This window comes from Hemitrygon akajei, chromosome 4, assembly GCF_048418815.1.
Source record: "Hemitrygon akajei chromosome 4, sHemAka1.3, whole genome shotgun sequence".
Classification (NCBI taxonomy): Eukaryota; Metazoa; Chordata; class Chondrichthyes; order Myliobatiformes; family Dasyatidae; genus Hemitrygon; species Hemitrygon akajei.
In genome coordinates this window covers 192,243,462-192,261,315 of record NC_133127.1, presented here as the reverse complement: position 1 = coordinate 192,261,315, position 17,854 = coordinate 192,243,462, and the positions used below count along the sequence as shown (strand labels likewise).

The window sequence follows — 17,854 nt, the reverse complement described above, 5'->3', positions numbered from 1 at the left end:
CCTTCCCGTCCTCACCTGGGCCTCTCATCACAAAAAACAGTAGAACACTACTGGAACTTCATAGGTGATGAGACCTAGTTGGTGGCAGGAAGTTTGACAGTCTCATGGCCTGGGGGAAGAAGCTGTTTCCCATTCTAACAGACCTTATCCTAATGGTACAGTACCTCCTGACTGATGGTATGGACTGAGATTGTGGGATAGATGGGAGTGATCCTTGACGATGCTAAGAGTCCTGTGTACACAGTGCTCCTGATAAAACTACTTATTGTAAGAACCTCTGCTCCACCACTCTCTCAGGCAGTGCGTACCGGATTCCGAAGGCATAGAACATAAACATTCCCCCTCAGATCCTCGCTAAACGTTTTATTGCTTATCTTAATCTCATGCCCTCTGGTCTTGGACACCATTATTGAATCAGGAGAAATGTACTTAACCATCAAGGCTTGAGAGGATGCTCTAAAATAGTAAATTCAGGAGGTGTGTAGGAGTGCAGCCTTGTGCTGAAGTGTTCTATGTTCTATGTTCTAAGGTGTTTGGCCTTCTTCAGTCCGGGAACTGGGTGGAGGAGTTGGGACGTTATGTTGCAGCGGTTCAAGATGTTGGTGAAGCAAAACCTGGAATATTGCGTGCAGTTTTGGTCACCCTGTTATAAGATTGTTCATTCATTATGAGCCGTATCATATGATGTGAGAGATCATGGTCACTTCTACAGAAGTGGTATGACATTGACTTCTTCTGGGCAATGCCTTTACAAGACAGGTGATCCCAGGCATTATCAATTAAGAACTTACTGGTAGCAGCATCACGCATCATATGTTATGTGACTAGGCTCCATAGTATTGTAGCAGTTAGCGCAACACTATTACAGCTCAGGGTGTCAGAGTTCAGAGTTCAGTTCGGGAGCTCTCTGTAAGGAGTTTGTACATCCTCTCCGTGACCACATGGATTTCCTGCGGATACTCTGGTTTCCTCCCACTGTACAAAGATGTACTGGTTAGTATGTTAATTGGTTATTGTAAACTGTCCTGTGACTAGAGCTAAATCGGTGGGTTGCTAGCGGTGTGGCTCAAACGGCTGGAAAGGCCTGTTCTGCGCTGTATCTCTAAATAAGTAAATATACCCAGCATTCATATGAGGAACATCAATTATGTACGATTTTTACAATAGAGAACAGAATTAGAGCCAAAAAATGTCATTTTATCACCTAATGTTCCTCAAAAGGTAGGGAGTGCTCGGGGTAGGGAAAACTAGTAGGGCATTGGTTTAGGGGGAGGGGAAAGGTTTAAGAGGGATCTGAGGAGCAACTATTACATGTGGAGGGTAAACACGAGGAAATCTGCAGATGCTGGAAATTTGAACAACACACACAAAATGCTGGTGGAACACAGCAGGCCAGGCAGCAGCTATAGGGAGAAGCACTGTTGACATTTTGGGCTGAGACCCTTCGTCAGGACTCACTGAAAGGAAAGATACTAAGAGATTTGAAAGTAGGAGGGGGAGGGGGAAATGTGAAATGATAGGAGAAGACCGGAGGGGGTGGGGTGAAGCTAAGAGCTGGAAAGGTGATTGGCGAAAGTGATACAGAGCTGGAGAAGGGAAAGGATCATGGGACAGGAGGACTAGGGAGAAAGAAAGGGGGAGGGGAGCACCAGAGGGAGATGGAGAACTGGCAGAGTGATGGGCAGAGAGAGAGAAAAAAACAAACAACTAAATGTGACAGGGATGGGGTAAGAAGGGGAGGAGGGGCAGTAATGGAAGTTAGAGAAGTCAACGTTCATGCCATCAGGTTGGAGGCTACCCAGCTGGTATATAAGGTGTTGTTCCTCCAACCTGAGTTTGGATTCATTTTGACAGTAGAGGAGGCCGTGGGAATATCAGAATGGGAATGGGACGTGGAATTAAAATGTGTGGCCACTGGGAGATCCTGCTTTCTCTGGTGGACCGAGCGTAGGTGTTCAGCAAAACGGTCTCCTGGAACACCTAACATTCATTTCAGGTGTCTGGAGTGTGAGAGTGAAGAAGGAGGTGCTTGAAAATTATATGCCATTCAAAGGAAGCATTGTAGAAACATTATAACTATAGAATTGTCCTGCTGGTACCATTGATCTTTAGCCTATAAACATGTCATGTAATAATGGGCTGAGCAGGCCTCTTCTTCCAAGAGTGTCTCAAGATGATGCCTGTTGTTGTTTTTGCTGAATGAAACACTTCTATATCCGCTAGCATCAGTGTCTCTCCAGTGACTTTTTTCATGTCACAACAAAAGCGATGTAGAAGGTGTTGCATAAATGGATGTTTATCTGTTAAAGGCGGAGTAATCTGAGTGGTCCATAGCATAAACAGTTGTTTCACACGAGCTGCACCATAACACAAACAGTGGAAAACTAAATGGTTCACGAAACAATGCTACTAACCCACAGTGTAGCGAGACACAATCACCACAACTTTTTAAACTGTGTTACATCAAGAACTACTGTGGTCAGCCTGCAAAGCCTAATCCTCTCCTCCCCGTACACTGAGCATGAAAATGAACAATAGGATATCGACGCACATTTTGGAGTTGCCGATACTCAATAATAAGGTCTTACAGCAAGCCAGGAGTGTGACGGAACGCCCACCACTTGGCCAGATATATACAACACTTAAAAAGCTTGGCACCATGCAGGACAGAGCATCTCTGTTTATCGGCGCCCCATCCACAACCAGAACGGAACACCAAGCGGGATGGAGCAGCCCTGTTTAAAGACACACCATCCACAATGATTCACTCACAACACAAGTGACACACGGCGGCAGCGGCTTCTACAGCTCTCAGGATGCGCTGCGTCGCCAGGTCTCGTCAGACGGCACCTCTACTGGCAAGAAGAACAAAGCCAGCAAACGTGTGGGGAGTACCACCCACCGGAGGTTGCCCTCCAAGCCACCCATCCTGATTTGGAAATACACCCAATGCCCGCTTTATTAGATACCTCCTGTACCTCATAAAGTAGCCACTGAGCGTATGTTTGTGGTGTCCTACTGCTGTAGCCCATCCACTTCAAGGCTGGACGTGTTGTGTGTTCAGATATGCTCTTCTGCACATCGCTGTTGCAAACTGTGGTTATTTGAGTTGCTGTTGCCTTCCTGCTTGAATCAGTCCAGCTATTCTCCTTTGACCTCTCGCATTAACAAGGTATTTTTGCCCACTGAACTGTCACTCACTGGATTTTTTTTTTGTTTTTCACACCATTCTCTGTAAACTCTAGAGACTGTTGTGTGTGAAAATCCCGGGAGATCGGCAGTTTCCGAGATACTCAAACCACCCCGTCTGGCACCAACAATCATTCCACGGTCAGAGTCACTTTGATCACATTTCTTCCCAATTCTAATGCTTGGTCTGAACAACAACTGAACCGCTTGACCATGTCTGCTCGCTTTTGTGCATTGAGTTGCTGCCACATGATTGGCTGAATAGATATTTGCATTAACGAGGAGGTGTACCTCATAGAGCGGCCACTGAGGGCTTATCACCTGTTTTTGTTCACCATTCCCGGTTCCAAACCCTGGAACTCCCTCCCTAACAGCACTGTGGGTGTAGCCACATCTCAAGCACTGCAGTGATTCAAGAGGGCAGCTCACCACCATCTTCTCAAGCACGACTAGGGAGGGGAAATTAAATGCTGGCTCAGCCAGGGAAGCCAACATTCTCTGAACAAATGAAAAAACCTATTTAAGGCTCCGGTGGGATTGCATCTGGAATACTGCACACACATCTGGTCTCGCTGCTACAAACTTTTAAGGGATGCAAGTCAAAAAATAAGCTTGATAAGGTCAATTTCTTTGTGATGGCATGTAAATGCCAATGTTAATAAAGCACGGCAGCACCTCTACTTTCTTAGAAGTTTTCATGGATTCAGCAGCTCTCTTACTTATTAAATTAAATTCAATTCAATTTAATTTAATTTAATTTTATATATATAATTATATTTCTTACTGCAATTTATAGTTTTTTATTATTATGTACTGCTACCCCAAAGCAACAGATTTCACAACATATGCCAGTGATTCCAATTCTGAACTTTGACAAAAGTCTGCAGATCCACAGTGAAGAGTACCCTGCCTGGTTGCATCATTGTCTGGTTTGGAAACACCAATGTCCAGGAATGTAAAGGTCTACGGAAAACAATAGTTGGAGCCCAGTCCATCACAGGAAAGGTCCTCCACACCATTGGGCACATCTACAAGGAGAGCTGCCACAAGAAAGCAGCATCCGTCACCAAGGACCTCATCATCCAGGCCAGGCTCTCTACTTGTTACTACCATCGGACAGGAGGTAGATACCACACCACCAGATTCAGGAACAGTCATTACCCTTCAACAATCAGGCTCCTGAAGCAAGATGGATAACGTCACTCACCCCAACACTGAACTGATTCCACAACCTACAGACTCACTTTCAAGGACTGAACACCTCATGTCCTTAGTATTATTTATTTTTTATTTGTACAACTTGTCTTCTTTTACACATTGGTTGTTTGTCAATCTTTGCTTATGTATAGTTCTTCATAAATTCTATTGCATTTCTTTATTTCCCTGTAAATACCTGCAAGAAAATGAATCTCAAGGTAGTATATGGTGACATACACTTAGTGGCACCTTTATTAGATACACCATTCACCTTCGCATTATTGCAAATATCTGATCAGCCAATCATGTGGTAGCAACTCAATGCATAAAAACATGCAGACGCTGTCAAGATGTTCAGCTGTTCTTTAGCTCAAACAACAGAATGGAAAGAAACGTGACTTAAGTGACTTCGACTGTGGAATTAAGTGACTTTGACTTAAGTGACTGGCACTGTTGGTGTCAGATAGGGTGGTTTGAGTTTCTCAGAAATTGATGATCTTCTGGGATTGTCATGCACAACAGTCTCTAGAGTTTGTACAGAATGTGTGAAAAACAAGGAAAAAGCAAAACATCCAGTGGGTGGCAGTTCTGTGGGCGAAAATGCCTTGTTAATGAGAGAGGTCAGAGGAGAATGGCCAGATTGGTTCAAACTGACAGGAAGGCAGCATGATGTGTAGAAGAGCATCTCTGAATGCACAACACATCAAGCCTTGAGCTGAATGGGCTAGAGCAGCACACAACGACTCTGGTTTGAAAGGTGTACTTAACAAACTGGCCACTGAATGTAGATATGCTTGGACTACAAATTTTCATTGACTTTGACTACCAGAGCCTTGCCTCCCTTGAATCTTCAGTTCTGTGGGTGTAAAACAATAGTGAAAGAGGAATATCCTTACCCCAAGTAGTATAGAGCTCTGATTGTTGTTGGAAATTGGCAGATCACAAGAAGCGTACACCTGAGATGCTCCAGAAACCAGCAGTGCAGTGTTGTTGGGCTCGACATTTATCTCCAAACCTCCCCACATCTTTCACTATTCGTGACTGACCAATTGTTCTGCTCGCTGCAGAAACCAGACAAGCCGAAGTAGATCACAACTCCAGACATCAGCTCTGACCTCATCACTCCAGACATCAAAGAGTAAAAAGCACTCTACTTTATCAGCTCGTGACAAGAGGTTTCTGCCAGTCTCTCTCCCTGATTGGAGTTAACGATTACAAACCAACACCCAGCTAATGGCTATGAGGAAAACAAGGAGGAAATATACTCAGTGGCCGCTTTATTCGGTACCGTGGAAATCATTCTAACTGGCTGCATCACCACCTGGTATGGGAGGGCTACCGCACAGGGTCGAAGTAAGCTGCAGAAAGTTGTGAACTTAGTCAGCTCCATCATGGGCACCAGCCTCTGTAGAATGCAGGACATCTTCAAGGAGTGATCCCTCAAAAATGTGGCATTCATTGTTAGAGACCCCTGTCACGTATGACATGCCCTCTTCTCATTGCTACATTCAGCGAAGAGGTACAAGAGCCTGAAGGCAAACACTCAATGATTCAGAAACAGCTTAATCTCGCCTGCCATCCAATTTCTGAATGGACATGAACCCATGAACACTACCTCACTACTTTTTTTATTTTTTATTTTTGCACTACTTATTTAACTTCATATTTGCTGTAATTCACATTTTCTCTCTATTATTATTTTATGCATTGTGCTGCTGCTGCAACGACAACAAATTTCACAACATATAACAGTGATGTGAAACCTGATTCCAATTCTGTATCTAAGAAAGTGACTGCTGAGGGTCTGTTTGTGGTCTTCTGAGGCTGTGGCCCATTCACTTCAAAAGTTTGACGTGTGGTGCATTCAGAGATGCTCTTCTACACACCAGCGTTGTAACCTGTGGTTACTTGAGTTACTGCTGTTTTACTGTCAGCTTGAACCAGCCTGGCCATTCTCCTCTGCCCTCTCTCACCAACAAAGCGTTTTCACCCACAGAACTGCCACTCACTGGATTTATTTTTCTTGCACCATTCTGCAAGCTCTAGAGAGTGTTGTATATGAAAATCCCAGGAGGTCAGCTGTTTCTGAGATACTCAAACCACCCAGTCTGGCACCAACAATTATTCCACGGTCAAAGTCACTTAGATCACATTTCTTCCCCATCCTGGTGTTTGGGCTGAACAACAACTGGACCTCTTGACCACGTCTGCGTGCTTTTGTTGATTAGATATTCGCATTAACAAGCAGGTGTACCTAATAAAGTGGCGTCTGAGGGTAGGTTGGCTGATCTAACACAGGGAAAAATTCTGTTGTTGTCTCCCTCAGCCTGTGTTGATGTAATGTTATCCACCCTGATAACATACTTTGAAACCACAACCACATTGTGGGCGGCAGAATGTGTGGTAACACTTGCTCTGGACTGCCCCCAGCAAATCCTTGGGTGGGCTGGCTGTTAATTAATTATACTTACTTATTTATTTATAATGGAGATACAGCATGGAACCAGCTCAGCAAACCACACTGCCCAGCAACCCACTGATTTAACCCCTAGCCTGATCACAGGACAATTTACAATGAACAATTAACCTGCTAACTGGAACACCTTCGGAACGTGGAAGGAAACTGGAGCACCCAGCGGAAACCCACACATTCAGCAGGAAGACATACAACTTCCTTACAGTGTTGGAATTGAACTCCAAATTTAATACCTGACTGTAATGCAGTCACGCTAAGCAATACGTTGCCATGGCTCCCTAAATGGATAACTATACAAGTTGAGCGGACAGCCAGAGACTTTTTCCCAGCGCGGAAATGGTTAATACGAGGGGGCATAACTCTTAGCAAGGCACGTGGGTGGTAGAGAAATGGAGGGCTACGTAGGAGGGATGGGTTACATTGATTTTAGAGTGGGTTAAAAGGTTGGCATAACAATTTTATTGATTTATTGAGAGACAGTACAGAATAGGCCCTTTTGGCCCTTTGAGCTGCAATGCCCAGCAACTCCTGATGTCACCCTAACCCAATTGTGGGACAATTTACAATGACCAATCAACCTCCCAATTGGTATGTCGTTGGACTGTGAGAGCACCTGGAGCGAACCCATGTGATCACGGAGAAAACGTGCAACCTCCTACAGGCAGCGTCGGGAATTGACCCTGGATCGCTAGAGCTGTAAAGCGTGTGCTGACTATTACGCTACCGTTCTGTGTTTGTTCTGTGTTCTATGTTTAACTGTGTTGAGAAGTAACTGCTGAGGCATTGATAATGAACGGAAAAGCTAAACCTGGCAGTTCAACTACATTAGCAAGCGCTGCACTGTGGAACATTTCAATGTGCTCTCAATTAATATTGTCACTTCTCTCTCCCCAATGTTCTGGCATTACAGAAATCTGAGTATTTCCAGCATTTCTGTTCTTACCACATAGTGAGTGCCTGTGTCAGTAATCAGAAACACAAGACTCCATAAAACAAGGTTCTAGAGATGAAATGTGATCAAGGTGCCACGCATTATTAATTAAAGCATTGCTTTTCAGAGTCACAGAACTTGACAGCACAGCAATAGGCCCTTTGGCCAATCTACTCTACTATTACTCTGCCCAATCCCATTAATCTGCTCCAGGATGCCAGCTCTCCACACTCCACTCATTCATGTGCTTATCCAAACTTCTCTTCAATGTTGGAATCGACCCTGCATTCACCATTTCCACTCACAGCTCATTTCACACTTGCACCATCATCTGAGTGAATAAGGTCCCCCTCAAGTTCTCCATAAATATTTCCCCTTTCACCCTTAACCCATGACCTCAGTGGACAAAGCCTGCTTGCATTTACCCTATCTATACCACTCATAATTTTGTATACTTCTATCAAATTTTCCCTCTTTCTCCTACGTTCCAGGAAATAAAGTCCTAACTTATTCAACCTTTGTACAGTAGAAGATGTTGGTGAGGCTTAATTTGTAGTATTGTGTGCAGTTTTGGCCACCTACCTACAGTAAATATGTAAATAAGGTTGAAAGAGTGTAAAGAAAATTTACAAGGATGTTGCTGGCTCTGGACGAGCTGAGATAAGGAAAGACTGAATAGTTTAGGACTGACAAGGGAAAATCTGCAGATGCTGGAAATCAAAGCAACACACACAAAATGCTGGAGGAACTCAGCAGGTCAGGCAGCATCTATGGAAAAGAGTACAGTCGACGTTTCAGGGGCCAAAACTCTTTGGCAGGACTGTTAGGACTGTTTTCTTTAGAACGTAGAAGGTTGAGAGGGGATTTGATAGAGGCAATCCAAATTGTGAGAGATATAGATAGGGTAAATGCAAGCAGGCTTTTTCCACTGAGGTTGGGTGGTGGGACTACAACCAGAGGTCATGGGTTAAGGGTGAAAGGTGACAAGTTTAAGGGGAACATGAGGGGAGGGTTCTTCGCTCAGAGGGTTGTGGGAGTGTGGAATGAATTGCCAGCACAAGTGGTGCATATGAGCTTGAATTGAACATCTAAAGGAAGTTTGGATAGGTACACAGACGGTAGGGATATGGGGAGCTATGGTCCTGGCGCAGCTTGATAAGACAAGGCAGTTTAAATGGTTTCGGCATGGACTAGATGGGCCAAAGTGAGCTGTACTTCTGAATGACTCTTATAACTCAGGTCCTCAAGTCCTGGCAGCATCCTTGTAAATGTTTACTGTTCTCTTTCAATCTTATTGATATCTTTCCTGTCTTCTCTCCATTCTTTCCAGTTTAACCACATCTTTCCCATAACAGGGTGACCAAAATGGTACAAGAGTTCAATTACAGCATAATGTCCCAACTCATTTATTTATTAATTTAGAGGTACAGCGTAGAATAGGCCCTTCCAGCCCACCGAGCCCACACTGCATAACAACCCACCGATTTAACCCTAGCCTAATCACAGGACGATTTAATTGAACCTACTAACCTGCACATCTTTGGACTATGGAAGGGAACTCATACACACGGGAAAAATGTACAACTTCTTACAGAGGACACCAGAATTAAACCTCGAAGTCCCGAGCATCGTGCCAACAACCTCGCTACCATGGCGCCACCGTGGTACACGCTACAGTTCCCAAGCCATTGGCATCTGAACACTTGCAGTACAGAGTATTTCCGAGGAAGTATCACTGACATTCATTCAAATAACAGAAGAAATATGTGTTTCTTTCTTCCACCTCACTTGATCACAAAACATAATAGCAGAATATTTAGTAAAGACCTTCTGCTAAAACTCAACATTTAAAATACTTCTTAAGTATTCAGATTATGAAGGGCTCTGAGAGGCTTGTGGTGAAATGCATCACCTCCAGCGTTCCAGACAACCCTGACCCACACGGTGTCCCTAGGTCTATGGCACAGGACATCTCCCTGGCCCTACACTCATCTCTGGAGCATCTGGACAATAAAGAAATGTACATTCTACTATTGTCTATTGACTGCAAATCCGCCTTCAATACTATACCCTGAATATTTGCCCTTTTCCTCTCCTCCCGTCGAGCAGAAGATGCAAAAATCTTGAAAGCGGGTACCACCAGGCTCAACTTACTTACTGCCCGTTACACCGCAGGCGTTTCGGGCAGCAGTGAAGGTCCTCTCTCTCTGGCGGTGTGCGGGACTTCCTTCATCGTGTCGGTAGCTCGGTTTTCGCTATTGCCAGTCATGCAAGTTCCAGGTGGAAAGATGTGGCCCAAGATCGCACACGCCACCCCACCAGGGATAGCGTTCGTTCCTCTTGTCCTCACCGACCACCTCACCAGCCCCAGCCTCCACGTCCAGCACATAATTCTCCGCTACCTCCAACAGATCCCACCACCAAGCACATCTTTCCATCCCACTCCACTTTCTGCTTTCCGCAGGAATCGCTCCCTACGCGACTCCCTTGTCCATTCGTCCCCCCACTAATCTCCCCCTGGCACTTAACCTTGCAAGCGAATCAAGTGCTACCCCTGCCCTGCCCCTACACCTCCTCCCTCACTGTCATTCAGGGCCCCAGACAACCTTGGTGATGCGACATTTCACCTGCGAGTCTGTTGGCGTCATCTACAGTATCCGGAGCTCCCGGTGGGGGCTCCTGTATATCTGAGAGACCCAACGTAGATTGGGAGAGCGCTTCGCCGCCCACCAGAAAAAGCGGGATCTCGCAGCGGCCACCCAATTTAATTCCACTTCCCATTCCCATTTCTACCTGACCTACTCTACCGTCGCGACGCGGCTACACGCAGGTTGGAGGAACAACACCTTATATTCTGTCTGGGTAGCCTCCAACCTGATGGCATGAACATTGATTTCTCGAACTTCCGTAATGCCCCCCCCCCTCCTTCACCACTGCCCATTCCCATTTCCCTCTCTCACCTTATCTCCTTACCTACCGATCACCTCCTCTCCCTCTTCTGCCTTCCATGGCTTTCTGTCCTCTCCTATCAGATTCCCCTTCTCCAGCCAATCAATTCCCCAGCTCGTTACTTCATCCCTCCTCCCCTCCCCACCTAACACCCGGTGTTCCTTCCTCTCCCCCCCCCCCCTTCTTACACCGCCTCGTCTTTTTTCCCCAGTCCTGATGGAGGGTCTCGGCCCTAAACGTCGACGGTACTCTTTTCCACGGCTGCTGCCTGGCCTGCTGAGTTCCTCCAGCATTCTGTACGTGTCGCACTGTATTATTTGCCAGTCGTCTACAATATCCACAGCTCCATCGCAAATGTTCTAACCCATCCACATTTTCATCCAGGTCACATATATATCGCAAAGAGCAGAGGTCTCAGTACAGATCCCTGTGGAACTGTACTTACTACAGACCTCCAGCTCGAATAACTCCCCTCGACCACTAACTACCTCTTGTCTTCTACGCGCAAGCCAGTTCGGAATTCAGATAGCCGTGGACCCCATTCACCCCATTCTTCTGGATTAGCTTCCCATGAGGGACTTCATCAAATAACTTACTAAAGTCCAGTTCGACAATATCCTACCTTCATCAATCTCTCTCGACACCCTGTCAAAAGACTCAACAGGTTCAACCAGAAGTCTCCGCTGGGCTACACATTGCCAAGAAAGGGTGTCAGTAGGATGTTAGAACAGCCCGTTCTGCAGAATGCTTTACCGGAGGATGTTTCTTCCTCCATTGAGGGATCTGAGAGATTGAAAACCGCGCGGTCTCATCCCTGTAGAGTGGCGAAGCGTGCCCCACACCTCTTATTGAACAAGCCACTGCCAATTCCCACCAGGAATTCGATAATGCGCGCACTGCCGGCAACGCTGCGCAAAAAATAAACAGTTCAAACACACACACACACACACACACACACACACACACACACACACACACACACACACACACACACACACACACACACACACACACACACACACACACACACACACACACACACACACACACACACACACACACACACCAGATCAGGCAGCGTCTATGGGAATGAATGAAACATTCGAGACCTTTCATCAAGACTGAAAAGGAAAGGGGGACTCCAGAAATAGTTGGCCGATCGGAGGACTCGTCCTTGTGGGACAAGCTTTCCAAGTAGTGAGAGAGGTACGGGATAGAATTTTTGGGATCCTGACCAAGGACACTGGGTTTCAATTCAGCTTCTTACCGGGAAAGACGGCACCCCCGTTAGCGCAGCACCACCGCAGTACCTCACTGGGAAGATCCCGAATAGCCTCGGGCTTCTGGCTGGGCCATTACCCCTCGAGGTTAGCTCTTCGGTTGAGACTCTTCATGATGCAGGAGAGAGTGCGGTTACGTGCCCCGAACGCCCGTTTTTGTACCGCTCTGTCTAGTTCACCTCCCCTACACAATTCCGGCACTGGCAGCGTAGAACGATCCCATTCAGAGCGTCAATCCATACCATCACCACCATCTCCACATCAACTCCCCTCTCTCCCTCGCTCAGTAACCAAAGTTTCCAGAATAGGTTATGAACTCGTCCCTTCTCAAAATAGAACACCGCGCAACATACGCCTCCCCTTTAAATGCCTATTTAAAGAAATTAAAATTGCAGGTAATTCTCTAATTGCATATTGGCTGATGCTACGCTCGTTGGAATGCAGGGCGTCTGAGATGTGTATATACACACACACACACCCACCTCCCTCCACACACACACACCCTCCACACCCCCACACACACATACACATACACATACACACACACCCACCCCCTCCACACACACCCTCCACACACACACACACACACACACACACCCTCCACACACACACACACACCCACCCCCTCCACACACACACATACACATACACACACCCTCCACACACACACACCCTCCACACCCCCACACACACATACACATACACATACACACACACCCACCCCCTCCACACACACCCTCCACACACACACACACACACACACACACACACACACACACACCCTCCACACACACACACACACCCACCCCCTCCACACACACACATACACATACACACACCCTCCACACACACACACCCTCCACACACACACCCTCCACACACACACACACCCACCCACCCCCTCCACACACACATACACATACACACACACCCACCCCCTCCACACACACCCCCTCCACACCCCCCACACACACCCACCCCCTCCACACACACACATACACATACACCCACCCCTCCACACACACACACCCTCCACACACACACACACACACACCCTCCACACACACACATACACATACACACACACCCACCCCCACCACACACACCCTCCACACACACACACCCTCCACACCCCCACACACACACACACCCTCCACACACACACATACACACACACGCCCTCCATACACACACACCCTCCCTCTACACACACACCCACCCCTCCACACACACACATACACATACCCTCCACACTCACACACCCACATCCTCCACACACACACCCACCCCCTCCACACACACACACACACACATACACCCACCCACCCAGACCCTCCACACACACACACACCCACCCCCTCCACACACACACATACACATACATACACACACACCCACCCCCTCCACACACACACACACACATACACATACATACACACACACACACACCCTCCACACACACACACACACCCTCCACACACACACACCCACCCCCTCCACACACACACACACACACCCTCCACACGCACCCTCCACACACACACACCCTCCACACCCCCACACACACCCACCCCCTCCACACACACACAGACACCCACCCCCTCCACACACACACATACACATACACACATCCTCCACACACACACCCTCCACACACACACACCCCCTCCACACACACACACACCCTCCACACACACCCACCCCCTCCACACACACACACACATATAGACACACACACCCACCCTACACACACACACATACACACACACACCAGTAGAAATCTCAGATCCAACGCTAACGCCTGTCAAAGTTCAAAGTAATTATTATCAAAGTACAGAAACATCAATATATATACCGAGATTCATTTTCCTGTCGACATCCACAGCAGAACGCAGAAATACGACATGCAAAGACTTAGAACCAATGTGCAGAAGGAGACGAACTGTGTAAATGCAAAAAAATAGTAAGCATACTAATTCCCGTTTTCCATATGGCAGCGGTCCCTTTGGGAAAAATCAGACGACGCGAGCTAAGTCAGATGTCCATGGTGCAAGTTCCCGAGTGAAACGCTCGCGAAAAGTATAGAAGGAATGTTGGAAATATTAAATAAACGCACTAAATCTTCGCCGTGGACCACAGACAGGGTGAGGACACAAAGTCTTTCTCCCAGGGAGGGGGCACTATAAACGAGAGGGCATAGTTTTAAGATTAGAGGGGGGGATTTAAAAGGGTCATCAAGGGGCAGTTTCTTCGCGCAGAGGGTGAGCTGTCAGAACAGTGGTTGAAGCAGGCACAGTAATCACATTTAAAACCCATCTAGATACATGAATAGGAGAGGTTCAGTGGTCTATGGGAGCACACGAGCAGATGGGACTAATAGTTATAATAATAATAATAATGTGCTTGGCTAAGTCCGTATCTCAGGTTTTACCAGCTTGAGCTGAATAAAAAAAACGCAATAATTTTAGAGCACTTTTCTTGGAGACGTTGTAGTTCCAAGTGCTTTACAATGGGGTAAAGTGCAAACATCAAAATAAAAGTCAGAAAGACGTTAGTTAAAAGTAAGGTGACATAAATCGGTTCATTTATGACCGACCCGCTCGGCACAGTTACCCCAATGCAAGGCTGTGACTCTACAACCAGAATTTTGCGCTACAGACGAGTCAGTACAGTGTTCTGACCCCGACCTGCTGATATTTATCAGGAAGAAGTCCACACCCTCGTCATTTCTTTTGGTACTTTTTGTTACATAGGACCATTCCAGTAGCAAATCTTCAGACTTGCGTTTAAGTGAACACTCGAGATTACTTTCAGATGTATTTTTTCCAAACTGTCGCCACAGCTTGTAAACAGTGGTAAACGGAAATAAACAGCAGGCGAAGCGGACGACTGAACAACAGTTAACAAGCGCAAAGATAAACTGCCCGAAAAGTTTGCTTCCCCTTGACAAGAATTTGGCTGTTACCTGAATCGTGGTTGGACTCGGCGGAGAGAGGGGACAAACAGTGTCTCACATCTTTAACGTCTGTCTAAGTCCCCGCCACTCTCGGAGCTCTCTCGCCGTGGACCCATTTAATACTAGCGTCGGCGCCTCTCCCTTCACCGAGCGCCTGCAGATCCCATCTCACTGACTATACTGGAGAGGAAGGGGAGATTTAGGAACGAGATCTCCGGAGTCCGGCCGATGCGGAATCTCAACCATATTAGGAAAGCTTGCGTTCAAATTTTCGAGTTATGTCGGAATATTTAGTGCATATAGTCAGAGTCTCGCTAAACTTTTTTTTAAGAAAACTCACACAGCGGGACGGAGCAGAGAGATCTCTCTGAGTACCTCTCGCGTTCGAACACGCAGCAACCTACCCGCTCCCTCCTTACTACTCCGAACAATGCGTTGGGGAGGCCACACCTGGAGTACTGCGCACAATTTTGGTCTCTCTACAGAAGGAAGGATATAGAAGAAGTTTTCTCTCCCTCCCCCTCTCCTCTTCTTCATTCCCCACTCTGGCCTCTTACCTCTTCCACTCACCTGCCTATCACCTCCCCCTTGCACCCTTCCTCATTCCCTTTCTTCCAAGGCCCACTCTCCTCTCCTATCAGATTCCTGTTTCTTCAGCCCCCCCACCACCTTCCCCTACCCACCTGGCTTCACCTTCTAGTTTGTAGTCCTTCTCCTCCCCCACCTCTTAATCTGGCATTTTACCTCTTCCTTTCCAGTCCTGATGAAGGGTCTCAACCTGAAATGTGGATTATTTGTTCATTTCCATAGATGTTGTCTGACCTGCGGAGTTCTTCCACCATTCTGTGTGTGTTGCTTATATAGTTCAATCGGAAGTTGGCTGGGCTCATCTTTGGGAGGAGGGGATCATCCTAATTGAATGCAAACTGTCTTTTTTTTGGTGAAAGAGAATCAAAAACCGGAAGGGATTGGTTTAAGGTGAGGTGGGAAAGACTTTGTAGAGAGCAGAGGTGCAACCTCACACAGAGGGTAACAAGCACAAAATGCTGGCGGAACTCAGTAGGTCAGGCAGCGTCGATGGAGAGGAGTAAATAGTCGACATTTCAGGCTGAGACCCTTCCTCAGGACATCACACAGAGGGCTGTGAGTATCTGGAATGAGCTGCCCAGTGAAATGGTTAAGTCAGGTACATTAACAACATTTGAAACTATGTAGACAGGAAGGTTTAGAGCAGGCGTTTCCAACCTGGGGTCCTTGGACCCCTTGCTTAATGATATGGGTCCATGGCATTAAAAACAAGTTGGGAACCTCTGGTTTAGAGGGGTACTTCTCTGCGGATCATCACCTTGTCACAGTGGGGAGGCTTGTGAGTTCCTAAGATGATGACAGCAATGGCCATCTGGCACTCAGCTCTAGGTAGGGTCACCTAGGGGAGGTTCCAGACAACCAGGACCTCAGTGGTGGAGCTGGTGGAAGATGATGACATATCACAACACCATGAAGACGGGAGAAGGCTGCAGCAGTGAAGTTGTCTTGCATTCCATGCCCCGATCTGTTAAGGACCATGTAGTGGCTGTCTGTGCATCAGGCTGACTTGAGTGATCGCATTTCTACTAGAGGGATATGGGCCAAGTGCAGGGGAATTGGACTAGCTTGGTCAGAATGGTTGAGTCGGGCTGAAGGAAGAGGGAAGAACGCAGAATAAGGAAGTGGGGTGGAGGAGGAGAGGTACAAGCTGACAGGTGATAGGTGAGAATAGACAAGGGGAAAGGTAGGTCGGTGGGGAAGTGGAGATGAAGTGAGATGCCAGGAGGTGAGAGGTGGAAAGGGTCAAGGCCTGAAGAAGAAGGAATCTGATATGAGAGGAGAGGATAATGGGAGAAAGGGAAGACGTATTTGAAAAAGAAAGGATTCCAAGGTTCATTTATTATCGAAGTATACAACTGAGATTCATCTTCTCCAGATAACCACGAAACCAAGAAAAACAGAACGGCAACAATATAACCATATAACCACATAGCAATTACAGCACGGAAACAGGCCATCTCAGCCCTTCTAGTCTGTGCCGAACGCTTACTCTCACCTAGTCCCACCGACCTGCACTCAGCCCATAACCCTCCATTCCTTTCCTGTCCATATACCTATCCAATTTTACTTTAAATGACAATATCGAACCTGCCTCTACCACTTCTACTGGAAGCTCGTTCCACACAGCTACCACTCTCTGAGTAAAGAAATTCCTCCTCGTGTTACCCCTAAACTTTTGACCCCTAACTCTGAACTCATGTCCTCTTGTTTGAATCTCCCCTACTCTCAATGGAAAAAGCCTATCCACGTCAACTCTATCTATCCCCCTCATAATTTTAAATACCTCTATCAAGTCCCGCCTCAACCTTCTACACTCCAAAGAATAAAGACCAAACTTGCTCAACCTTTCCCTGTAACTTAGGTGCTGAAACCCAGGTAACATTCTAGTAAATCTCCTCAGCACTCTCTCTACTTTGTTGACATCTTTCCTATAATTCGGTGACCAGAACTGTACACAATACAATGTGGTCACCAATTCCCCCAAAACCCCCTCCCCCACAGAAAACAATAGAAGTAGTTTAAAGAAAGAAAAACATCAATCCCCCAACATGAAATGAAAAAGAAATAAAAACCTGCAAACCCCTCCCCTCGCACAAAAACTAACAGATGACCCAAACCCCTGACCCACCAATCTGCAACAAGAAAGATTGGGCAAGAACATGAGAAAACACAGAACTGAAAGAAGCCAATATAAACTACAGTCCAATCCAAAAATCTCAGAACTTCGATAGCATCTCCAAGAGCATCAGGAAGTGACTCAAACTAACAGCCCCTCCGAGGGCAGCGAC

At 46.7% G+C, this 17,854-nt stretch overlaps 1 protein-coding gene across 6 annotated transcripts in view; it reads right to left on the bottom strand.

Moving 5' to 3' along the window:
- The window catches only part of LOC140727059 (transforming growth factor beta activator LRRC32-like), a 36,141-nt gene extending 20,815 nt beyond the window's left edge, over positions 1–15,326 (bottom strand). The window contains exon 1 of one of the 6 annotated variants that reach the window (XM_073044274.1): positions 14,988–15,326. Coding sequence is in view for 1 of the 6 variants with exons in the window: in XM_073044277.1 (XP_072900378.1) it covers positions 13,878–13,887 (10 nt within the window). In the remaining 5 variants the exon portion in view is untranslated. Of the gene's footprint in view, positions 1–11,364; positions 11,527–12,009; positions 12,418–13,877; positions 13,983–14,987 lie in introns of those variants that run through there. The other 5 variants (XM_073044278.1, XM_073044277.1, XM_073044276.1 and 2 more) reach the window with 5 other exon arrangements.
- Between the last annotated feature and the right edge of the window lie 2,528 nt (positions 15,327–17,854).